Below are 26,169 nucleotides of genomic sequence, written 5' to 3' on the forward strand. Positions count from 1 at the left end.
TTCAGAAGAGAAAAAACTGTATTTTATTTAATAATTCATTTTCTGGTGTTTTTAATTTATAAGAATTAAGAAGGGAAATAAATACAATATACTTACATAAATTTTATTAAATTAAAAAATATCTTAAATATATTTTTAATTCATGTACATTTCCATTTATGCAAACCATGAAGTAACAATTTTTGCAGACTATATACAAAAAAAATTATTCAAGTCGCAGAGAAAATCATTTTTGGGAATTACTTTTATCATGTTTTCTGATAATATCCATAAGATTAGCTCCTGTAACCAGATCATTCTGTGTCTGTTTATCTTTCTGTTGTTCCTTTCTCTTCTGGTCATGAAGGTATGGGGAATTTAATAACTGGGGGGGAAGAATGGATCCTGTGGGCTTTACTCGTTTTGCGATATCCCAGAAGAGTCTTTTTGAATTATTATTGATGAAAGTAATTGCTGTTCCATTTTGACCTAATCTTCCTACTCTTCCAACCTGAAATGAAATGCAAAGAACATTTTCAAGATGTCCATGTAAAATCTTAGTGTCTTTTGAAAGAAAATGAATACTATTACTTAAAGTAGCATTACTGGCCGGGTGCAGTGGCTCACGCCTGTAATCCCAGCACTTTGGGAGGCCGAGGCGGGTGGATCACCTGAGGTCAGGAGTTTAAGACCAGCCTGGCCAACATGGCAAAATCATGTCTACTAAAAACACAAAAATTAGCCAGGCGTGGTGGCACACACCTGTAAATCCTAGCTACTTGGGAGGCTGAGGCAAAAGAATCGCTTGAACCCAGGAGGTGGAGCTTGCAATGAGCTGAGATTGTGCCACTGCACTCCAGCCTGGGTGACAGAACAAGACTCCATTTCAAAAAAAAAAAAAAAAAAAAAAGTAGCTTTACTAAGATTAGCCTTCATCTAGACAGCATTTTTTGAATTATGCATCTCAATATACCTGTGAAATCAATTTAGTGGGCCGCCACCAGCATGTTTTTAATGAAACAGACCAAACAGAAAATGAGAGTGATCACATAAAATAAAAGTAAGTATCATTTGTGAAACCTGTGTTTTAGTTATATCTCTATGGGTGGTGTTCGGGGGTAACGACAGAAAGATTTTTCTTATTGTGGGTGGGTTAAGGTCAAAAAATTTTGAAAGCTCCTGCATTAAAAGCAAGAGGACTATTTACTGCCAAGGCTACTTAAGAGGCCTTGAAATGTGAGATTTATACTAAATAATTTTTGCATAAAGTTATTTCTCTCTTTTTTTTTTTGAGGCAGAGTCTCACTCTGTCGCCCAGGCTGGAGTGCAATGGTGCAATGTCGGCTCACTGTAACCTCTGCCTCCTGGGTTCCAGCAATTCTCTGCCTCAACCTCCCGAGTAGCTGGGATTACAGGCACCTGCCACCACACCTGGTTAATTTTTTGTATTTTTAGTAGAGATGGGGTTTCACCATCTTGGCCAGGCTGGTCTTAAACTCCTGACCTCGAAATCTACCCGCCTCAGCCTCACAAAGTGCTGGGATTACAGGCCCAGCTAGTAATTTCTCATTTTGAGAGAATTAAATGGACACAAATTTGTGGAGTATCAATAAGGCACAAAATCTACTTGTCTCCAAATAGATAGTGAAAATATACTAAGAAACTTTTCAAAAAAGGGGGAAAATACACAATCATGGTCAATTTCTGCTCCTTAACTGAAATGTAAAACTTAAAGTCTATATTCAGAAATATTTAAATGAGTAGATGGCTTCTGCTAATACAGAGGGCATTTTTAACACTGTAAAAGAAACTTGTAAAAAAGTTAAGAGGGGAGGCCTCTAGGGAATGAGACAGGGGAGAAGAGAGGCAAGCAAATGTTTTACAGTAACAGTTTTTATTTATACCTGACTTAATTAAATTACTGAATTGTTCCAATAAAAATAAAAATATAAAAAGTAGCTATTTCTCTATAAAAGTCCACAGAAAAACAAGTAGAAATAAAAAAATTCAAAAAGACAAAGAAAAGATGATACAAACTAGCTTCAGGCTGGGCATGGTGGCTCATGCCTGTAATGCCAGCATTTTGAGAGGCTGAGGCCGGAAGATCACTTGAGGTCAGGGTTCAAGACCAGCCAGGGCAACATAGCAATACCCCCATCTCTGCAAAAAACAGAAAATTTAGCCAGGTGTGGTGGCATGTACTTGTGGTCCCAGCTACTCAGGAGGCTGAGATGGAAGAATCACCTGAGTCCATGCACTCAAGGTTACAGTGAGCTATGACTGCGACACTGTACTCCAGCCTGAGCAACAGGAGACCCCATCTCTTAAAAAAAAAAACAAAACTTGCAAATCATGTTTTTGGTAAGTCTCCTAGAGTATACAAAGAACTTTTACAACTCAACAAGAGAAACCCAATTTAAAAATGGACAAAAAATTTGAATAGACATTTCTCCAAAGAAGATACAAAAACGATCAATAAGTACATGAATCATTAGTCATTAAAGAAATGCAAGTCAAAATACAAGGAGGTTTAACTTCATACCCAGTAGCATAGCTATAATAAAAAAGATAAATGTTGATGAGGATGTGGGGAAATTGGAACCTTCAAAAGCTGCAGGTGAGAATGTAAAAGGGTGAAGCCATGCTAGAAAACAGTCTGGCAGTTCCTCAAAATGCTAAACACAGAGTTACTATATGACCCAGCAATTCTATTTGTAGGCATATGCCCAACAGAAATGAAAACATGTCCACACAAAAACTGGTGCATGAATGATCATAGTAGCCTTATTCATAGCAGCCAAAATGTAGAAACAACCTAAATGTCTAGTAACTAATGAATAAACAAAGGTGGTATATCTACACAATAAAATATTTTTTTTGCAATTTAAAAAAATGAAGTACCGATACATACTATGATGTGGATGAACCTTAAAAACATTATGCCAAGTAAAACAATCAACCCCTGTGGAATACTTAATTCTCTGATGTGCAGGTAAACATGGTGGTACTAAAATAAACAGAGAAGTAGTGCTGTATCATTAAGTTTAATTAAAAATAAAAGTGACAAGGCACTGAAGGCACTAACAGCGTTTCAGTGGGTGATTCTAGTAAATGTGGCATTCAGAGGTGATGTTAAGAACACTACAGACAGGCTTTACTTGGTGAAGCCCGACAGGGAGGACAGATAGCAGTCAGTGAGATTATGTGGCACTGACAGAAGGCTCTATTTCTGCTAGAGAGAGAAGCTATTGTTACCTTTGGCAGCAAAGAAAAGAAAGAAAACTTTCAAAAGTGAAAGACTAGAACAAATAAGGATATGAAGAGGAGATGAAGACAAGATTCCTTAAAAAACTAAAGGATCAATTTTATTTTGGCCAGATAAATCAACTTAAAAAAATCTTTTTAAACAGAACTTTTTTATTTTTATAAAAGATCACTGATTATATGCTCACTGAAGAAAATAAGAAAAAGAAACAAAAATAAACCAAAAATTTATTACTTAAAAATTTTTTAACTAACATTTTTGGTTACTTACTTCTAGTTTTTTGTTTTTTTTTAAGGCACTTTAGATGTACTTTTAAAAACAAAATTTAGTTTTTACACATATTTAACTTAAAAAAATTAGTTTATATACATATATATCTTAAACACAGGCCAGGCGTGGTGGCTCATGCCTGTAATTCCAGCACTTTGGGAGACCAAGGCGAGAGGATCATTTGAGGTCAGGAGTTTGAGACCAGTCTAGCCAACATGACGAAACCCTGTCTCTACTAAAAATATAAAAAGATTAGCCAGGTGTGGTGGTGGGCACCTGTAATCCCAGTTACTCGGGAGGCTGAGGCACAAGGATCCCTTGAACCTGGGAGGTGGAGGTTGTAGTGAGCTGAGATCACACCACTGCACTCCAGCTTAGGTAACAGAATGAGACTCTGTCTCAAAAAAAAAAAAAAAATCTTAAAAGCAAAAATATATATAGTTTTATACACTGCTTTTTTTGCGGGGGGGATGGGGGAATGAAGTCTCTGTCACCTAGGCTAGAGTGCAGTGGCGTGATCTCGGCTCACTGCAACCTCCGCCTCCCAGTTCAAGCGATTCTCCTGTCTCAGCCTCCTGAGTAGTTGGGATTACAGGCGCCTACCACCACGTCCGGCTAATTTTTTTTTGGTATTTTTAGTAGAGGTGGGGTTTTACCATGATGGCCAGGCTGGTCTGTGAATTCCTGACTTCATGTGATCCATCCATTTCAAGTGATCCGCCTGCCCTGGCCTCCGAAAGTACTGGGGTTACTGGTGTGAGCCACTGTCCTGGCCGATACTGCTTTTTTAAACTTGGTATCACATTGACAATGCCTTTCCCAATAAAACTCATTAACAAAATAGTGGTAACATATAAAGCTCCTTACCTGATGGACATACTCATCCATACTTGAAGGCATATCAAAATTGACAACCAGCCTGACACTGATCAAGTCTAGGCCTCGTCCCAAGACTCCTGTGCTCACTACAACTTCATAGTCTCCTTCGAGTAATCCCTTTCCAAAAAAGCAATAAAATTTATTATTCAGAATTTATTTTGTGTGGTTTTGTGTAATTCTGATAGCTTTTCTTTTTTCAATGCTTACTTCAATATTTTTGTCACAATATCTTTTCAATAAGTAAAGGTCATAGTATACCTGAAAAATGTATGCAGCTAAAATTCTCCCCAATCCCCATGGAATTTATTTTATTAATTTATTAAGGCAAACCTTTTCCAAAAGTGAATTACTGCCCTGCTCTACTCCAAACTGACCTGATTCAGAAATGGTAAGTTCTGAATTAGTAATTTATTTAGTATATATTCCCTAGAGAATAGGCTATTGCTCCCCAAATCAAAAGCCTGAGCAAGAGAACATTAACTTCATGGTAACCACTTGTTTGATGGTCTTGTAGTCATTAAAAGACGGTCTGCTATAAAAACTAGCTGTAATATGGTGTCTCTTGAAAATGAGGCAGAACAGATTTATAGAAAACAGAATATAGAATGTTGGGTATCAAACCTTCAATATGTTTTTCCTTTCTATTTGCGACTTCTCTGAATGTATAGATATGCTTTTCAGCCCTGTGATTTTCTGAACAGCTTCACTCAAAAGATCTGCTCCTAGTTTGCAGTCCACAAATACTAACACTGGAGGTTTAAAGAGTTTCTTATCCTGAAAAATTAAAAACATGTATCAAAAATTATCCATATAACATAATTTACAATGGGAAGTTTTTCTGAAAGATTATCACAAGCTAGTTATCAGTAGGTTTATAAATATTGTTAGGAAGGAGGCTGGGCGTGGTGGCTCACACCTGTAATCTCAGCACTTTGGGAGGCTGAGGTGGGCAAATCACAAGGTCAGGAGTTCGAGACCAGCCTGGCCAACATAGTGAAACTCCATCTCTACTAAAAATACAAAAAATCAGCTAGGCGTGGTGGCAGGTGCCTGTAACCCCAGCTACTCGGGAGGCTGAGGCAGGAGAATCGCTTGAACCTGTAAGGTAGAGGTTGCAGTGAGCTGAGACCATGCTATAGCACTCCAGCCTGGCCAACAGAGCGAGACTCCATTTCAAAAAAACAAAACAAAACACAAAAAGAAAAAAAGGCATATTGTTAAAATAAGTGTTTTATTTAAAATATGTACAAACAGAAGCCAGTCTATTGCTCCTCTTAATTTTCCATCACTTAATACTGCAAGAGTAATTCAAACATTTTAAGTGCAATTAATATAGTTCTACATGCTACTAATAAGTCAATACCAACCATATTTAACTTAATACTTTTTTTTTTTTTTTTTGAGAGGGAGTCTCGCTCTGTTACCCAGGCTGGAGTGCAGTGGCGTGATCTCAGCTCACTGCAAGCTCTGCCTCCCGAGTTCACGCCATTCTCCTGCCTCAGCCTACCGAGTTGCTGGGACTATAGGCGCCCACCACCACACCTGGCTAACTTTTTATATTTTTAGTAGAGACGGGATTTCACTCTGTTAGCCAGGATGGTCTCTATCTCCTGACCTCGTGATCTGCCCGCCTTGGCCTCCCAAAGTGCTGGGATTACAGACGTGAGCCACCGCGCCTGGCCCAAGTTAATACTGTTTATAAGTAACTATGCTTGCACATATCACCCACTCAACAAATTTCTGTTTACATTAGTAACAGTTAAAAAAAATTCTCAAGGACAGACTAGCCAAGAAATACGTTGCCCCTACCTTATATGTAAGTCTTCTAAAATTTTTTATTTTTATTTTTATTTTTTTTTTTGAGACAGAGTCTTGCTCTGTCCCCCAGGCTGGAGTGCAGTGGCGTGATCTCAGCTCACTGTAACCTCCACTTGTGGGTTCACGCCATTCTCCTGCCTCAGCCTCCCGAGTAGCTGGGACTACAAGCGACCGACACCATGCCCGGCTAATTTTTTTTTGCATTTTTAGTAGAGATGGGGTTTCACCATGTTAGCCAGGATGGTCTCGATCTCCTGACCTCGTGATCCACCTGCCTAGGCCTCCCAAAGTGCTGGGATTACTGGTATGAGCCGCCGCGACCAGCCTTTCTAAAATATTTTAAAAGGAGAACATATTCCTTGGGAATAATCTTGATATTAAAATATATTTCTATAATAAGGCAAAGAAAACCCAACCCTGTATCTATCCAATATGTTTTCCCAAATAGCTATTTATTTGATTCTCACAGAATTCTAAGGTAGGTAAAGCAATTTATTAGTAAATACCCTTATCAAATTCTCCGAAAGTTGAATCTAAAAATCATTCTCTTAAGAGCTATGAAAAATGCAAACACAATCCATAAAACATGGTTAACTGCTTTACTACTCACATTTAAAATTTCAAATAATTTTTTCTTTTTGGCTGGGTCTTCTACCCACAAAATAATCTGACGTACATTGGCACAAGGCAGGTTCTTTTCTCCAGTGATAATTCTCACAGGATTATGCAGAAGCTGGCTTGCTAGTTGCTCTATGCTAGTTGGAATTGTGGCTGAAACCAAAATGGTCTGATAATCATTAGGAATGTTTTCCAAAATGTCAAGCACTTGTTGTTGAAAGCCCATCTTTAACATGGTATCAGCCTAAAATAAAATTGTATTAAAGTTAGTCTTGTTTGACATTAAAACCCAGAACCACCCCCCAAAAAGACTGATATAACTAACAACATAAAAATTAAAAATTCTTAAATACAATACTATACCACAATGTCAAGAGAACTGGGAAAATGTTTATACAAAATTATAAACTGTGCAACTAAATGTTTACAATGATATACAAAGACTGTTATTATTGGCATTATTAGTAGTAGTAAAAAGCTATACACATTCTAAATATTCATCAGTAGGGGATTTGCTAAATTATGGTAGATCCATATGACACTATGCTGTCAAGAAAAATGATCAGCAAGCCCTTTATTAAATAATGAATGACTGCTAGATAAAAAAAAAAAAGCAAAGTACAAAATACTATGTGTAACACAATACCTATTTATGCTACAAAAATATTATATGTGTATACACTCAAGAAACTTAATTGCTAACACCAGGGAGAAGGCTGGAGGGCTTTAAGGGAGGCAATTCCACTTTTAGTTTTTTGCAAAGTTGTTTTTTTAACCGTGCACACAGATTATGCTTATAATAAAATATTATTTTAAATAAAAATTAATGTTAGGGGCTGCTATGGTCTGAACTGTGGTGACCCCCCCTAAATTCATATATTGAAATCTAACCCACAATGGTAGTAAGAGGGGAAGCCTTTAAGGGGTGATTAAGTCATGAAGGCTCCACCCTTATGAATGAAATTAGTGCCCTTCTAAAAGAGGCTGGATGGAGCTGTGTGTGAGGATGCAGCAAGAATGTGCCAGTGCCATCTTTGAAGCAGAGAGCAGGCCCTCGCCAGACACTGAATCAAGGTTAGCGCTTTGATCCTGGACTTCCCAGCTTCAAGAACTGCGAGATAAAGTTCCTGCTGTTTATAAATTACCCAGTCTAAGGTATTTTGTTATAGCACCAGGAACGGACTAAGACAGGGGCTTTCACTTCTATTTTTCTGTACTGTTGGTTTGTTACAACCATGAATTACCAAGCAAATAAAAAAAATTTTTTTTTTAAAGTTAGTGCTGCCATTAAAAAAAAAAAAAAAAAAGATTAAGGCTATCTTGAGTTGCAAATACAATCCAGTTGTCTATAATTTGGGAACAATGAGGTATTTAATTCTTTTTTTCCCCTTCTGAGCCCTGATTCAGGATAATTCTTTTCAACTATTAAGGCATTGTGGGTGTTTGTTTTGAGACAGGGTCTTGCTCTGTCGCACAGGCTGGAGTGCAGTAGCATGATTCCAGCTTGTTGGAACTTTAAACTCCTGGGCTCAAGAGATCCTCCAGCTTCAGCCTCCTAAGTAACTGGGACTACAGGCACAAGCAGGGCACCCAGTTTGGCATTGTATTTTTAAGTGCCCACTAATGTGCTGTCATCCATATTAAAATTTGAATATTCATTTTACTATTATTCAGTGGGAAAAAAAATTGTCACCCAGGTTGGAGTGCAGTGGTGCCATCTTGGCTTACTGTGCAACCTCCCGGGCTCAAGCCAGCCTCCCACCTCAGCTTTCCAAATAGCTGGGATTACAGGCACATGCCACCACATCCATCTCATTTTGTGTTTTTAGTGGAGGTGGGGTTTTGCTATGTTGCCCAGGCTCCACCCCCATTTTCTAACATGTCTTTAAGGTGCACAGATTATTCAACAGATGTTATTCAAAATGCAGAGTGGGCCATAAAAAGCATTTTTTTTTTTTTTTTGAGACAGGGTCTTGCTGTGTCGCCAGGCTGGAGTGCAGTGGTATAATCATGGCTCACTGCAACTTCTGCCTCCTAGGCTCAAGCGATCCTCCTGCCTCAGCCTCCTGAGTAGCTGGGACCACAGGTGGGACCACAGGCATGTGCCACCATGCCTGGCTAATTTTTGTTTTTTTGTTTTTTTGTTTTTTTTCAGAGACTGGGTTTCCCCATGTTGCCCAGGCTGGTCTTGAACTACTGGTCTCAAGCAATCCTCTCGCCTCGACCTCCCAAAGTGCTGGGATTACAGGCGTGGGCCCCTGCACCCCAGCATCTCCTCTCCTGATTTTTCTCCTCCCTCACTAGCTACTCTGAGCCTCTTTTCTCTTCTATCCCTATATACTGGGGAGCCCCATGGGCTGGGTCACAGGCTTCTTCCTTCCCCATCTGTGCTCTCTCCTCAGATGAGATCAACAAATTCCACGGCTCTGAATACCATGCATGCATCAAAGACTCCCAAAATCATATCTCAGGCCACAACTGCTTCCCTGAACTCAAGTGGTAGAAACTATCTGCCGACTTAACATCTCCACTTGGTTCCAACAGGCCCCTCAAATTCAACACATTCAAAACAGAAGTTTCTATTTCCTTCCTGCCAAACCCACTCCTATCCCAGAACACATCCCAGGAAACAGAGCCATCAGAAACTCTTATTTCATCTCTTCTCTTCACCACCTGACACTGACTCCATTAATCATCCTGTCAACCCACTAGCACACCCCAGAGCTGGTCGCTTCTCCCAGCTCATACTTGCAAGACTGCTCGCAATCCTGTCACCCCCATCCCATAACCAATTCTCCTCAAGGAACCAGACAGATTCTTCTAAAATATAAATCAGATCTTCATCCTCCTCTGCTTAAACCCTCCAATGGTTTCCCATCACACTTAGAATAAAATCCAACTTCTAACCATGACTAAAAAGTCTTACAAGTTCTCATCTTTGTCCACTTCTCCGACTTCATCTCCTAGCACTCTCCCCTCACTGCCCGTGACTCTGCCACACCAGCCTTCCTTCTGTTCCCAAATACCTCACGCTTGCTCCCCTGTTGAAAGTCTTCCCTCCAGATGGATCTCTGCATGACTAGCTCCTTCTCATTCAGATCTTAGCATAAATGTCATCTTCTCAGAGAGCTCTCCTTGACTCCCAATCTAAGGTAACCTCCCCACCCCAGTTGCCACTGCCATATCGCTTTGTGTAAGTACATTTATTACAGCTCCACGAGACAGCTCATGTGTCTCATTTTCCACTGTATTCTCAAAACCAACAAGTCTCAGCACATGAAAAGCCCTAACAATGTATTTTGTAAATAAATGAACACTCACTAATTCTAAGCACTAAATAAGCACCTACCTATATGTCAGGCAACTTACTAGTCAATGTGGCCCAAACCTCTCTGAAGATAAGAATCACCTGAAGGGTGGGCCACGGTGGCTCAAGCCACTTTGGGTGGCTCACTCCCAAAGTGCTGGGTGGCTCCCAGCACTTTGGGAGGCCAAGGCGGGTGCATCACGAAGTCAGGAGATGGAGACCATCCTGGCTAACACAGTGAAACCCTATCTCTACTAAAAATACAAAAAATTAGCCGGGCGTGGCGGCAGGCGCCTGTAGTCCCAGCTACTCAGGAGGCTGAGGCAGGAGAATGGCGTGAACCCGGGAGGTGGAGCTTCCAGTGACCGAGATCACGCCACTGCACTCCAGCCTGGGTGGGGGGGGGGGGGGAAAAGAATCACCTGAGGGGGAAAAAAAAAAAAAAGGATCACCTGGAATGAGTTTTTAGAAATTCCTGGCTACGACTCACACCTACTGAATCAGAATACCAAGTGAGAGGTCTGGTCTTGTCTGATGTTCACTGAGCAAACCAGGTGACTCTTATAATTAAGGAAACTTGGGCAAACACTGTGCTAAGAAAAAATTTTAAAAATCTATGCACAGTTCAACAGAGCAGAGAGAAACAAAGGCCTAAAATCTGACAGGGGGAGTGAAGGAGTTCAGAGTTACTAACAGATAAAGAAGGAAGAGCAGGTAGAAAGGATGGGAGAGAATTCCAGGCCAAAGGACAGGTATGACAGAAGACACGGAGGGTCGCAAAGCAGATCATTTCAAAGGAATTATCTGAGTTTTCACCTCTGACTATTCTTGCATCTTCACCCTCCTCTTGAAACAGTGGTTCTCTCTTCTTCAAGGATATTATTCATTCTCAGTTCCTCTCTGGCGTCTCAAGCAGCTTTTTTTTTTTTTTTTTTTTTTTTTTTGAGACGGAGTCTCGCTCTGTCGCCCAGGCTGGAGTGCAGTGGCGCGATCTCGGCTCACTGCAAGCTCCGCCTCCCGGGTTCACGCCATTCTCCTGCCTCAGCCTCCCGAGTAGCTGGGACTACAGGCGCCCACAACCGCGCCCGGCTAATTTTTTGTATTTTTAGTAGAGACGGGGTTTCACCATGGTCTCGATCTCCTGACCTTGTGATCCGCCCGCCTCGGCCTCCCAAAGTGCTGGGATTACAGGCGTGAGCCACCGCGCCCGGCCAAGCAGCTTTTTACTGACTCATCTTCAAACTCCACAAGGCAGGCCCTTAGCCCCAGCCCGTTTCTGCTCATTTCTAACTTGTCTCCCTTAGAGAAACCATGCGTTTCATGGATTCTGATGCCTATTTTATTTTTTAAAATTTTATCAGCAGCCTCCTGAGCCAGAAAAGGCTCAGAGGGACTCCCCAATGCCTATTTTAGATCTTCAGAGTATTACCCCTTAGTTCATCATTTGCAGGAAATTCACCATGTCTAAAGCCAAATTCAAACATTACTACCAAGACCCAGATTTGCTCATATGTCCTTTTTAAAATAAAAGGCACAACTATAACTGATGGAGTCACCTCTATTGCCTTCTTCCTCTCTCATCCTCAGGCATTAGAAGACGCACGAGTGACTCTCGGATTTGGCCTGTGACTCCTACTGCCTCCACCCTGTAACCCCTCACCCCTGTCTGGATTGCTGGCTGCTCTGTCTTAGATTCTTTCATTTCTCCTGTACCAAGCAGCAGGGTAACCTCTTAAACCACTACTCAATAATTTAGAAAGCCTCACTGTCTCCCACATCAAATCCAAATTCCTCTGCCTTCCTGTCCAGGCCCTCTGTAATTTGGCCCCACCCTAACAACCCAATTTTACCTCCTATTATTTCTCAGGAAGAATTCTTCAAGCTGGTGGTCTCTTCTCTGCCCCCTGCACACATGCACTTGGACTTTCTGACTCTGCTTACGTTGGCCCCTTCACTTGGAACAGTTGATACATCCTCTTGTTTTCTAAATCTTTTTCCATCTTTTGAAGCCCAGGTCAAATCCCATTACCTCCGAGAAGCCATTTTTTGCAGTGCTAATACATTTACTCTCTCATTTCTCCTTCTGACCTTATTTCTCCTGAACAATTAGCATATCATATACAGTCCCTTTTTTTTTTTGAGACGGAGTTTCACTCTTGTTGCCCAGGCTAGAGTGCAATGGCACAATCTTGGCTCACCTCAACCTCCGCCTCCTGGGTTCAAGCAATTCTCTTGCCTCAGCCTCCCGAATAGCTGGGATTACAGGCATGTGCCACCACGCCCAGCTAATTTTGTATTTTTAGCAGAGATGGGGTGTCTCCATGTTGATTAGGCTGGTCTCGCACTCCCAACCTCAGGTGATATGCCTGCCTCAGTCTCCCAAAGTGCTGGGATTACAGGTGTGAGCCAATGTGCCCAGCCATACAGTCCAATTTTTTCACTAGTATCTTCTATCAGCCATTGGCAAACTACAGTTCTGGGGACAAATTTAGACCTTTACCTGTTTTTGCAAATAATGTTTTATGGGAACCCCGTCACACCCATTCATTTTCATACCACCTACATTTGTATCGAGTAGTTGCCACAGAGACTATACAGCCCCCAAAGCCTAAGATATTTACCATCTGGTCCTTTACAGAAAGTGTTTGCCAACCCCTGGCCTACATCATGTTAGTACTTTTGTATCTCCATACACATGATAATGTTCTTACCTTTGCTTCAGTATATGTATTTTTTCTCTCCAACACGATTTCAGCACCTTGTAGGCTTGAATGCTATTCAAAACTTCTCTGTGATGCCATCCAAACTTATCCAGAATTGGTCAACTTGTACCTAAATAATACTTCTGTACTGACTGCAGTTTCTGTATATAACTGATTCTGTTGTTTACCAGCTCATTTACCCTCTAGATCACCCAGAAACCATATTCCTTAAATGCCAAGGAGCTGGGACACGGGCTGCACATACAGGCACTTGATAAATGTTTGCTGAAAGAATACTTCCCTTGTACCATAATGGTGAGCACAGCACTAAAGTGTCTCATGAAGCCTCGTTAGTGGAAGAAAATTAAAATGTTGTAAAGAGAAGTGAGGATGAGGCCGGGTGTAGGGGCTCACACCTGTAATCCCAACACTTTGGGAGGCCAAGGCACGAGCATCACTTGAGCCCAGGAATTCAAGACCAGCCTGGGCAATACAGCAAGACCCCATCTCTAAACAAATTTGAAAAACAAAGAGAGAAGTGAGGATGAATGGAACCTAACCTTAAAATCCATATAAGAATTACTTCTCAGGCCAGGTGCGGTGGCTCATGCCTGTAATCCCACCACTTTGGGAGGCTAAGGTGAGCAGATCACTTGAGGCCAGGAGTTTGAGACCAGCCTGGCCAACATGGTGAAACTCTGTCTCAACTAAAAATATAAAAATTAGCCAGGTATGGTGGCACACGCCTGTAATCCCAGCTACTCGGGAGGCTGAGATACAAGAATCACTTGAGCCCAAATGGTGGAGGTGGCAGTGAGCCAAGATTATGCCATTGCACTCCAGCCTGTGTGACAGAGGGAAACTGTCTTAAAAAAAAAAAAAAATTACTTCTCCAGCTCGTAAGATGGGGAGAATTTAAGAACATGGGGCTTATCAACAAAGGGAAGCCCAGTGATGTTCAGGGTGACAGTATGTCTAATGATAATCAGATGCAATAAGTCAGTTCTACCAAATGGCCGCGCCAGAACACTGCTGACTTAGCAGCAGCAGGACTCTTCAGTCTATAAGACATTTTTGGGCAGATGCGGTGGCTCACGCCTGTAAGCCCAGCACTTTGGGAGGCCGAGAAGGGTGGATCACCTTAGGTCAGGAGTTCAAGACCAGCCTGGACAACATGGTGAAACCCCGTCTCTACTAAAAACACAAAAAGAAAGTTATCTCGGCATGGTGGCAGGTGCCTGTAATCCCAGCTACTCAGGAGGCTGAGGCAGGAGAATTGCTTGAACCCAGGAGGTAGAGGTTGCAGTGAGCCGAGATCGCGCCATTGCACTCCAGCCTAGGCAACAGGAGCTAAACACTCTCTCAACAACAACAACAACAACAACAAAAAAGACATTTTCACCATCATTCTTCATCCTTGCCATAGGTCTAGAAGATTAACCAGCTTGCCTAAGATCTCATGGGAGGTGGAGTAAATGTCCAAATCTTGATCTTGTGGGTACTAGCTACGTGTTCTATCCTACTGCTACTTACTGGGGCCCACGGAAGGCAGGCTAAGACACCATCACTGGTCAGCACCCAGCACCCCGCATTTGTGATCACTGCTGGGTAATGCCAGGTCTCTGCTCTGTCACTGCTGGTAAGACATCAGGAAGATGCATGTGCCCTGCAGGCAGGAAAGGCACATGCCCAGGGTGGGCTGGCACACGGTCCTATGTTCCCTTGGCAGAATATCACCAAGCAACAACACTTTTACTTCATCTTATTAAGCACGCCAAAATTATAAAAATGCCCCTATAGTATATGTAACATAGAAAATCAGGACCACAGATGCCTACGTCCACACAGAAAAAAAAAAAAAAAAATTTAAAGGCCATCTGCTGGGCACGGCGGCTCATGCCTATAATCCCAGTACTTTGGGAGGCCAAGGCAGGAGGATCCCTTGAGCCCAGGAGTTCAAGACTAATCAGCCTGGGTAATATAGTGAGACCCCATCTCTACAAAAACCAAATTAGCCAGGCATGTTGATATGTGTGCCTGTAGTCCCAGCTACTCAGGAGGCTGAGGTGGGTGGATCACTTGAGTGTGGGAGGTTGAGGCTGCAGTGAGCTGTGTTTCCATCACTGCACTCCAGCTTGGGTGACCGAGCAACAGAGCAAAATCCTGTCTCATTACCTGACACTGACTATTTTTGCAAACAAATGATAGTAAGCATCAAATGCTTAAAAAAAAAAAAAAACAAACTTACTATTGAGAATAGAGTACATAGTGAATTTGTGTTTTCTGTCAATTAGGAAAAGACAGCTCTGTTTAATTTTAGTGTAGTACACATTATGATAGCTTCAGCGCTACACAGGAAACAGCTTAAGAACCACTGCTGCAATGCTTTAAAAGTCCCTGAGGTTTTTTTTTTTTTTTTAGAGAGAGAAAATGTCCTGAATATACAATGAAATTATATAACTATACTTTCCCTAAATTGTGTAAAATCATGTAACCGTTTTTCAAACACCACTACTTACTTCATCTACTACAACAATCTTTATACCACAGAGTTCTACAGAGCTCTGCTTTATTATATCCAGAAGTCGCCCAGGGGTTGCTATGATAACCTGAATGAAAGAGAATAAGCAAATTTAAAAAATTGGTAATAGCCATTTTCATTCATTCATTCCATATTGATTGACTAATATGTACCAGACACTGTGTTAAGCACTCAGAATTCAGTGATGAATAAGTCAGACATAGTCTCTGTTCTCATGAAACTTGTAACACAAAGGAAGAAACAGATAAAACAAGAAAGTACTCATGAGATAAATATACTACGCCATAATTTGAGGGACCTATCCAGTCCTACCCAATACACAGGTCAAACCTAAAGGATTAGTGGGCGTGAGCAAGGTGAGGAGTGATTAAGGAGACAGAAAAGTATCTACGACATTCCTAAGGCTGGGAGGCCAGTGAAGTTTCCAAATGGTGAGGGACGGGGAGAATGAGGCAGGCTGAGGCAGGCACCAGGAAGGGCCTTGTAGGCAGTTTGATTGATATGGTTCTGTAAACAAGTGAAAATTCCATAACATCTTTGGGCTTTTTATTTCATTTTTAAATTAAGAGGTTGGGCAAAGTGACTTCTAAGGTTGCTTAAGGCTCTTAACAATTTTATAATATGTTAGTGGCTAACAATGGGGGCGCTTTTTTTTTTTTTTGATACAATCTCACTCTATCATCCAGCAGGGAGTACAGTGGCACAATCATGGCTCACTGCAGCCTCAACTTCCCCGGCTCCAGGGGTCTTCCTACCTCAGCCTCCCAAGTAACTGGGACTACAGGCATGCCACCACATCTGGCTAATTTTTTGATTTTTTTGTAGAGACAAGGTCTCCATGTTGCCCGGACTGGTCTCAAACTCCTGGGCTCAAATAATCCTCCCGCCTTGACCTCCCAAATGCTGTTGATTACAAGTGTGAGCCACTGCATTCAGCTTATTTTTACCTTTTTTTAAACAATAAGGAAAAATGCTTTAATACCAATCACATCTCCCCTTTGCTTCTATGCTACCATTGGCCAGTATTTAACTTCTACTTTATTTTGAAACCCACAGGTGGTTCATTATGATTACTGTTTCATTCAATGTTTCCTGAGATTTACCCACATGCTTACTATTTTCCTTGGCTGCCATTGTTTCTTCCATCCTACACTCTCCTTTCTGGCACAATCTTCTTTGTCTGTAGACTACCTCAGTTTTAAAGTTCTCTTACATGGTATATTGGTAGTAACTTTCTCAGTTTTGTTTATTTGAAAAGTTTTTTCATTTTTTTCATTTTGCCCTTGCTCTTGGAGGGCAGCTTTGCTCAACAGACAGGCTTTGGTTATTTTTCCTCAGAGGGCACCTGGGAGGGAGCTCAGGGGTGGGAGTGACAGGTGGGCAGCCCTGCATGGGGTGCTGCAGCCTGAGGGGCTGAGGACAGTACAGGGTGGAGTCTGTGAGGTGAGGAAGGTATCGCTGTGGGAGGGGCGGTGCTGACAGTAGGAGGTGGGCTCCATAGAGGAGAATTGGTCAAACAAATAAATAAATACGAAAGGAAAATGAGTGGCAGGTTTCTGTCAGTTACAAATATGAATGAATCCTGTTGTATTGAATTGGAATTGGAAGTATCAACATGAACTCATGGTTTCATGGTTTCTAATAAATACAGATACAGAAAAACACACAGATATCCAGCTGACCCTTGAACAACATGGATTTGAACTGTGTGAGTCCACTGAAACATATCAATTTCAACCAAATAGAGATCAACAATACTCAGGTTCAGCAGGGCCGACTGCAGGATCCAAGTATGCAAAGATTTTGGTACATATGCCGGAGATCCTGGAACCAATCCCCGGCAGACGCTGAGAGCTGTATTCCCTAGCTCTATCCACTGGGAGGTCCTAGAAGCATTGATAGTCCAATAGCAATCAACACACATAGCCCAGATCTTTCTTTTTAAATGCTATCCTCTAGTAAAAGAAACCAGGGCTCCTTGGAGAAGGCATGATTCCAGGGCTGGGGCAGGGAAAGAAAAATGTAAGCATGGAACATCTTCTTTACATAGAAAGTAAGGAAGACTCAAAGAATGATGGAGAGCTGAACAAAGGACATAGAAACCAACTTGAAGGTGCTTCCACTGGCCAGATAGAGATCAACTGGAGTATCAAAACAAATAATAACAGATTATAAACCTCTGAATAACAGGAAGCCGTGAGTCCATACAGATAGAAATAAATATATACATAAATTCAAAGTGTGGTGAAGAATGAGAAATTTACATTTCAAAGTATATCTCAAAGTACTCTCCCCAAAATATTTACTAAATTCAAAGAGGAAAAAAATAAACTTTACAACTACTTTACAGATCCTATCACCAGGAAAAGGACATACTGATACTGTGTGCAACCTAAAAGGATGCAATGAAAAAAACAAAGCATCTCTTCTGTGATATCCCTGTCAGACATGTAACTGGAATCTAATCAGTTGAGGGATGTTCTTCAAAGTAAGTAGCTTGTAAACCTTAAAAGGGCCAAGATTATGAGAAAAAAAAGGAAAGATGGGGGAACCGTTTCAAATTAAGGAGATGACAAAGACAAGACAACTAAATGCAACATGTGATTCTGAACTGGATTCTTGTGCTATAAAAAGTGATGGAACAATTATAAAAATGTGAATGGGGACGGAGGAGTAGATGATACCAATATTCATTCCTGATGTGGTCTAATGTATCAACGTGACACTGTTTGGAGCTGTGTTCCCACCCAAACTGCATGTCGAACTGTAATCCCCAATGTTGGAGACGGGATCTGAAGGGAGGTGATTGGATCATGGCGGCTATTTCTCATGGTTTAATACCCTTCCCCCGGTGCTGTCATGATAGTTACTGTGAGATCTAGTTGTTTAAAAGTGTGTAGCACCTCCCCACTCTCTTTCTTCCTCCTGCGTTGGTCATGTGAAGCTCCTCGCTCCCCCTCTGCCTTCTGCCATGATTGGAAGCTTCCTGAGGCCTCCTCAGAGGCAGAAGCCACTATGCTTCCTGTACAGCCTGCAGAACCATGAGTCAATTAAAGCGCTTTTCTTTATAAATTACCCAGTCTCAGGTATTTCTTTATAGCAGTGCAAGCATGGACTAATACACAATGTTAATTTCCTGATTCCGTAATTGTATTACGGTTATGTAAGATAATGTCCTCGTTTGTAACAATCATACCGTAAAGTATATGGGGGTGAGAGGGCATCAAGTCAGCAAGTTACTTCCAAAAGGTTTAGGAGGAAAAAAAAGTTCCATTTACTCTACTTACCACCTTTCTTTAAGTTTGAGATTGTTTTTTAAAAAAATACGTGCTTTGGGAGGCCGAGGCAGGTAGATCACCTGAGTTTAGGAATTCGAGACCAGCCTGGCCAACATGGTGAAACCCCATCTCTATTAAAAATACCAAAAATTAGCTGGGCATGGTGGTGGGCGCCTGTAGTCCCAGCTACTCTGGAGGCTGAGGCAGGAGAATCGCTTAAACCCGGGAGATGGAGGTTGCAGTGAGCAGAGGTTGCACCACTGCACTCCAGCCTGGGTAACTGGAGACTAATACCAATATGTTAACATACTTTTTTTTAAGAATTGGAATGCAAGCTTAGTTTAAAAGCTGTTAGAAGTTCGCAGCTACTTATCCATTTGAATTATAATGTTATCCATTCTTTGCAATGAAAATAAATTTAATGCAGAGGTTGATATGAGACTGCAGTTAAACGCCATTAACCCAACTTCAAATTTGATGCCCATCAAAAATACTTGTATTGTTTACTTTATAAATACACATTGCAGAATTTATAATTTGGTACTGATATCACCTTTATCTGTTTTATATACTGGAGGTCCACCTTAAAAAAGCACTGATCCAATATCCCATTATCAACCTGTAATTTCTTAAAACAACATTTTAAAGGCTTTAAAACTGTCAGATACATCTGATTTGTCCTTCAGAAGATTCCAACATGAAAGGCTGATATTCACCCATAGAAGTTGTCAAATACTGCAGGAGCTTCATCCCAGCTCGTACTGCTGCCCCAGCCCCCGGAGCGCCCTTCCCCAACTCCCTGCCAACCCAGCTCCTCCCCTGGGTTACCAGGGCCTCCCTACCAACCTAGCTCCTCCCCTGGACCGCCAGGGCCTCCCTACCACCCCAGTTAACTATAACAGTTAATGCCCAGAACGCCAAGGGGCCTCAAGGACCCAGCTCCTGCACCAAAGCTGCAGTCTACTTTGATTGGTCAGCATCTGTGCCAAACCTTCCATTAAACATTTTCATTTTAAAGGCAGGTATCTTCAGCCACCCATTCAAACTTAAGAAAACTGAAGCCCACAGAAGTGAAGTAACTTATCTATGGCCATGCAGCTACCAGACCACATTGTTTTTACATACTTTTACATATCAGAAAATACAGACTACACGTAACAGCATGGCTAAGGAAGGAGGAAAGACAGGTAAATTAAGATATCAATTTTAGCAACTACTATTTATTAGCTATAGATCCTTAGATAAACTCCAGCTTTCTGAGATTCAACTTCTCAACTATAAAACATGGGCTAGGGATTATGCCAACCCACCTTCAGAAGTAAATGTGATGCTTAAATGAGATAATACATGTGAGAACATTCAACAGCCTTTGGCATATAACGGGCACTCAATAAATTGTGTTTCTTTCCCTTCCTATATAAAACAAGCTTAAAAAACAAAAACAACCCTAAGGCTTACTTGGTAAGAATTTAAAGGCTCTCTAAAATCATACTTTTAAAAGTTCTTCAAGGGGGAAAAAAACTCTAGTTCCTGTATTGCTTACAAAACTTTTCAAAGACATTGTATCAAATCAGTGCTTACCTTAACATGTTGTTGCAGACGATAAAGCTGTGGGGGTAAGGGTAAGCCCCCTACAAGAAGCACGGTTTTCATGCGTGGCAGGCCACTCATCAATTCTTTAGCTTGTCTCTCTATCTGAATGGCTAACTCTCTGGTTGGTGTAAGAATGAGTGCAGATGGAGTTTTGCTCTGCAAAGATGTGAAAAACAAGTTTAAAAACACCAGCAATTAATTCCTGCTGATATGAACTAAATCTTCACAAGGATTCCAGGAACATGGCCCTTTTAAAGTGTTCCCAACTGGATATGAGTCCTCCTGCCTTCTGCTTGCTGCAGACTTTTTTCCTCCAAAACCATCATAAATTAAATCCATTTCTTACATAACACAGAACGAAAGATCAAAATTGGGGCTGGGGAGAGGTGTCCACAGTAACCAAGGTGAGAAAACTGAAGGTTTGCTCCTAGTTCCTTGGACTCTGTAATCTATAGTCATCCTCCTCTGAAGAGAGAACCCAATAGTCACCATGTAGAGCTGGTCAAAGCTGGCATGCTACCCTTGGTCTTTCCCTCTTAGCTCTCTTGTGGATTCACTTCTTTCTTTGTCCATATAACTTACATATATACCCACATCCTATTTCGGGCTTTATGGCTCTATTTTGGTCTTCCAGCATGTGTGACCTATATTTTAAACAATCTAGCACTTTTTTTCCTCACACTATCTTCTACTACTCTTTAGTTTTCCAATTTTTTTCTCCTTTTTCTTTCCTCTCTTTGCCTACATTTTTTTTTTTTTTTGAAACGGAAATATGTTGCCCAGGCTGGAGTGCAATGGCACAATCTCGGATCACTGCAATCTCCGCCTCCAGGGTTCAATCAATTCTCCTGCCTCAGCCTCCCGAGTAGCTGGGATTACAGGCATGCGCCATCATGCCCGGCTAATTTTGTATCTTTAGCAGAGATGGGGTTTCTCCATGTTGACCAGGCTGGTCTTGAACTCCAGATCTCAGGTGATCCACCCACCTCGCCCTCCCAAAGTGCTGGGATTACAAGCGTGAGCCACTGTGCCCCGCCTTGCCCACATTTTTTACTTACTTCCCTTCCTGCCATACTTCATACTTCACAAGTTCATCAGTACTTGGGAAACAGAAATTACTCAAAATGTTTGTTAAACTAATCATATGTGAAAGTGCTCTACACACTATAAACTAACAAGTAAGGTATGGTAGTGATTATTTTAAGATGAACCATAGATCATATTTAAGAGTATATTTTGAGGCTGGTTGCGGTGGCTCATGCCCGCAATCCCAGCACTTTATGAGGCTGAGGCGGTTGGATCACCTAAGGTCAGGAGTTCGAGACCAGCCTGACCAACAAGGAGAAACACCATCTGTACTAAAAATACAAAATTAGCCGGGCATGGTGGCACATGCCTGTAATCCCAGCTACTCAGGAGGCTGAGGCAGAAGAATCACTTGAACCTGGGAGGCGGAGGTTGCAATGAGCAGAGACTGTGCCATTGCACTCCAGCCTGGGCAACAAGAGTGAAACTCGGTCTCCAAAAAAAAAAGAAAAAAAAGCGTATTTTGAAACTCTATGTGTTCCAACTTCAGTATAAATCAGTTTCTTCAAAACACAAAATCCAAGGAGACTAAACTGACGTACAAACTGCAGCTCGTCTGGTCAGCTGGATCTTTTCCCCCTCAAATCCAAAGCTTATTCTGTTAACAGAAAAACTGTTAAAAATAAAATGTTTTGTAAGGAAGCAAGTTTTTAGATCCTCAATAAAGAGATCTCTGGTTCAATATAATACAAGAAAAATTCCCTGAAATTATGTTTTCATACAAACTACTATCAGAAGCAAAATCACTACAGGCACTAGTGACTAAAATTCCAAATATTTAGTTTTAGTTTGCAATTTTAATACAGTTAAGAATGAAACTTGGTAAATACCTCACTTGTTTCCAAGAATAATACATGTGAACTCTATTATTAATACTTACCTCGAATAAAGCTCGCATGATAACAGGAAGAAGAAAAGCAGCTGTTTTTCCTGAGCCAGTGTCTGCACTGGCCAGAATGTCTCTTCCCAGAAGTCCCACAGGAATCATCTGCATTTGAATGGGGGTTGGCACCTCATAGCCTGATTTCTTCAAGTTGTGATTTAAGACCTCGGGGAAACTACAATGTTCAAAGTCAATAATGGGCCTAGTGACTTCTTGCCCTTGAACTAAAATTCCCAGCTGCTGTTTAAGATTTTCAATCTGGTCTTCCTGAAGGTTCAAAATAAAGGGGTGCTCTTTGTAGACATAGGAAGCATTCAGTGGAGACTCTGGCTCAGAATCAGCCTTCTGTGGATTGCTGAGTTTTGATTTCTCTTCCTTTTCCTTAACTTGCAGAAGATGTTTCGCTTTACACTCCAAACTACACACATCTTCATCTGTCCTATCACAGATATACTCTCCGTAACGACCACAGACAACACAGACGGGTTCCCCCGGTTCTGCCCAGCGCTGTGTTTTGGAAAATGACTTAACAGGCTCTTCAGAAGGATGGCTGTCCTTCACACCCTGCTCGGGACTTACTGAATGAACCTCTGCCAACTGGCCACCTGGGCTGGGGAAAGGGCATGATTCGCTGCTGTGCCTGTCTGGTGTTGTGGCTGCTTCTGTAACTAGAGCATCAACGGGAGCATCTCTGCTTTTGTCCAACTGAAGGTCTTCTGGGTCTGATTTAATTGTCTTAGCCACACAACTTTTGCCATCACCATTAGCGTGCCTCTTGATTTTTAAAGATCTTGGAACAAACATTCTTCAATATTCTGTTAAGGAAATTATATAATGAGATTTATTGTACCATTAATAAAGTTACATATAAAGTACCATATGATTAACAGCCAGGCGTGGTGGCTCACCCCTGTAATCCCAGCACTTTGGGAGGCCAAGGCAGGCGGATCACGAGGTCAGGAGTTTGAGACCAGCCTGGCCAATATGGTGAAACCCCTACTAATAATACAAAAATTAGCCAGGCATGGTGGCATGTGCCTGTATTCCCAGCTACTCGGGAGGCTGAAGCAGAAGAATCTCTTGAACCCAGGAGGCAGAGGTTGCGGTCAGCCAAGACCTCACCATTGCACTCCAACCTGGGCGACACAGTTAGACTCCATCTCAAAAATAAATAAATAAATAAAATACCATGTGATTATCACAGAATCAGCCTAGCGTCCTGCGGCTATGCCTGAAAGGAACAGTGGACATCATGACACTCTTTATATCAAGCTTTTCTTCCGGTCGCCAGCTTCCACTGATGAAGAGATGGAGTCCTCTTCCTCACACACAGCAGTGTTGAAACACTGCACACTGCTCAACATAGCCTTGTACACATGGTCTATTTCCGTTTACTGATTATTTGCACTTTTAAGTATCAGATATTATAGAAATTCTGGGGTAAATCCTTCTATTATAGCATCAAAAAAGAAAACAGGAGAAATACTTCGCAATTAAAATCTTTAAAATCAAAACCACAAATCACAGAGAAAATGCTATTTTCATAACACTCAGTGTTATTATATGCCAAGCACAATGCTTCACCTAATCTTCACAACCACCATGTAAAGCGGTTAGCATTACCTAATATATATGCACAGATATTTTTTCATTATGCTATACTATGTAGATTACATAGATTAATATACATATAGCATAATGGAAAAATATAGTAATATACATAACATAGCATAATGAAAAATCGTGTGTGTATAAAACACATTATATACACTTAGAAGAAACTGAGCCACTTAAGTGGTTTGTCCAGGCTCGCAAAATTTTTTTTTTTTTTTTTTTTTGAGACGGAGTCTCGCTCTGTCGCCCAGGCTGGAGTGCAGTGGCTCGACCTCGGATCACTGCAAGCTCCGCCTCCCGGGTTTACGCCATTCTCCTGCCTCAGCCTCCGGAGTAGCTGGGACTATAGGCGCCGCCACCACGCCCCGCTAATTTTTTGTATTTTTAGTAGAGACGGGGTTTCACCGTGTTAGCCAGGATGGTCTCAATCTCCTGACCTTGTGATCTGCCCGCCTCGGCCTCCCAAAGTGCTGGGATTACAGGCGTGAGCCACCGCGCCTGTCGTGCTTGCACAATTCTTAAGTGTTACAGCCCTGGCACTCTGGATCCAGAGCACAAGCTCTCAACCATATGAGGACTAAGCTCTAATTTTTTATCTTACCCGAATTCCTTTCTAAGGGGTCTGGAGAGTCATGTCCTATAAACCATAAATTCTTATCAGATGGGTTTTATTTAAGCCAATACACAGTGACTTACTTTCCAATCTGACTCTGGCATAACAAGGAAGAAAATAAAAATGTTTTACCCCAAAATATATTTCCTTGCCATACCTTAAAATTGCCCTGCAAAGTCTTCTGTAGGAAAAATCCCCATTTTATAGAGAATTCCCTTCCCCGCTTTGTTTTCCTTCCTTCCCAGATCCAGGAGATAATCAACTAAGAGCCAGGAACCCTTTTAAGTCCAATATAAAACAATTTACAACCTGCTCTCTCTAAAGTCTGCTATCTAAGATCTTCCTCTGCACAATAAAACTTGGTATCCACAATCCTTTATCTTTAGCCTGAACATTCCTTTTAATAACCTCAACCATCAACCAGATAATGTTTACATTTACCTATAGCCTGGAAGCCCCGGCTTTGAGTTGCCTTTCTAAACCAAACCAATGTATTTCTTAAATGTATTTGATTGATGTCTCATGCCTTCCTAAAATACATAAAACCAAGCTGTACCCCAACTGCCTTGGGCACATGTTCTCAGGACCTCCTGAGGACTGTCACTGGCCATGGTCGCTTGTATTTAGCTCAAAATAAATCTCTTCAAATATTTTTCTGAGTTTGATTCTTTTCATCAACCCCGATCTATACCCATTTACACCAAAAACATATCTGCAAAATTACAGTGATTGGGAAGAAGACTTTTAACCTAATCTGGGGACTATCAAATATCCTAACAAATGTTTTTCTTACAAAAATTCTTTGTTTAAACTGCCAGATTCCAACTTCCAGAAAAATTCCAACAGAAATGCAACTGTACGTGGGGTGGCGGGCAGCGCAGGCACGGCTCTATGCGAGCAGGAAAAAGCTTGGAACTCAAAAGTCTTCCAATGGCGAATGGGAACGGGCTCATGCCGGGAGGGCGGGCAGCGGCGCAGCCTCCAAATCTCGCCAACACCCCCCGCATCCCCGCACATTGGCGGGCCCTCCCCTCGGGCGTTGCCTCCCACCCACGCCCGGCGGCACCGCACCCCGAGGCGCTTCACGTCATGGAGCTGCTGAGAGACGGGCGGGGCTCCGGTTCCGGGTAGAGGCCTGGCACACGGGGAACTGTAAGGACGGGGCGGGGGGGGGGCAGCGCAGAGGCACCCGTTCTCCCTCCGCGGCCTAGCGGCCGGGGTCCAGGAGAAAGGGCAGCAGGACGGCCAGGGGCCCGGGCTTCCGGGGCACGCTCACCAGCGCAGGCCTGAGGCCGCGTCCGCTCCCGCTCGGGGCCGGCTCCCCCTTCCAGGCTCCAGGCCAGGCTTCCGCCCGGCAAGCCCTGACCCGCTGGTCAGGACGGCGGCCCGGGACTGGTGGTGCGGAGCGGAGCGCATAATCCACTTCTCCGGGTTTTGGGAGGGGGCCGCAGCCCGCTTTCCGGGCGGTGGAGAGGCGGGGCCACCATGGGGGCGGAGCTCGGCTGGGAGCGGGCAGTGGCTTGGGAGGGAGGGATGAGGAGAGGGGCGGGAAGGCTCCTCGCGTTTTCACGCCCCCGCCCGGCTCTGGGCTGGCGGTAAATCTCGGAACCGGTCGGGATTGGGCGGGTTCTGGACGGAGGGGCACATTTGGGAATCCTTGGAATAATTTACGTAATGGAGTAGGCTGGGATTGGTGGTTAAGAGTCGGAACGTACGCAAAGC

The 26,169-nt window shown here is 42.3% G+C and overlaps 1 protein-coding gene across 5 annotated transcripts; it reads right to left on the reverse strand.

Annotated features, from left to right (window-relative positions):
* Positions 1–25,890, reverse strand: LOC105484696 (DEAD-box helicase 59). 5 transcript variants are annotated; one of them, XM_011746537.3, is made up of 8 exons: positions 25,724–25,890; positions 22,218–23,035; positions 20,240–20,407; positions 15,358–15,447; positions 6,888–7,073; positions 5,015–5,167; positions 4,382–4,510; positions 1–490 (listed from the first exon to the last, which is right to left on the reverse strand). In XM_011746537.3, exons 2-8 carry the CDS (start codon positions 23,022–23,024, stop codon positions 227–229), a joined length of 1,797 nt encoding a protein of 598 aa, XP_011744839.2. In that variant the 5' UTR covers positions 23,025–23,035; positions 25,724–25,890; the 3' UTR covers positions 1–226. The 5 variants fall into 5 exon arrangements, with proteins under 5 accessions (XP_011744839.2, XP_070933853.1, XP_070933855.1 ...); XM_071077752.1 differs by having other exon boundaries at positions 6,822–7,073; positions 25,724–25,889; XM_071077754.1 differs by lacking the exon at positions 25,724–25,890 and adding an exon at positions 25,519–25,694 and having other exon boundaries at positions 6,822–7,073.
* Positions 25,891–26,169: the final 279 nt, after the last annotated feature.

Source organism: Macaca nemestrina, chromosome 1 (assembly GCF_043159975.1).
Source record: "Macaca nemestrina isolate mMacNem1 chromosome 1, mMacNem.hap1, whole genome shotgun sequence".
Lineage (NCBI taxonomy): Eukaryota > Metazoa > Chordata > Mammalia > Primates > Cercopithecidae > Macaca > Macaca nemestrina.

Bases quoted from the DNA above. Each gene is read 5' to 3' on its own strand.
- LOC105484696 (XM_071077752.1), bottom strand. From the start codon at position 23,024: ATGTTTGTTCCAAGATCTTTAAAAATCAAGAGGCACGCTAATGGTGAT. The intron at 7,074-15,357 runs GTAAGTAGTGGT...ATTTTATTTTAG, and splicing joins AGATTGTTGTAGTAGATGAA to GCTGATACCATGTTAAAGAT. The intron at 491-4,381 runs GTAAGGAGCTTT...ATTTCATTTCAG, and splicing joins TGGATGAGTATGTCCATCAG to GTTGGAAGAGTAGGAAGATT.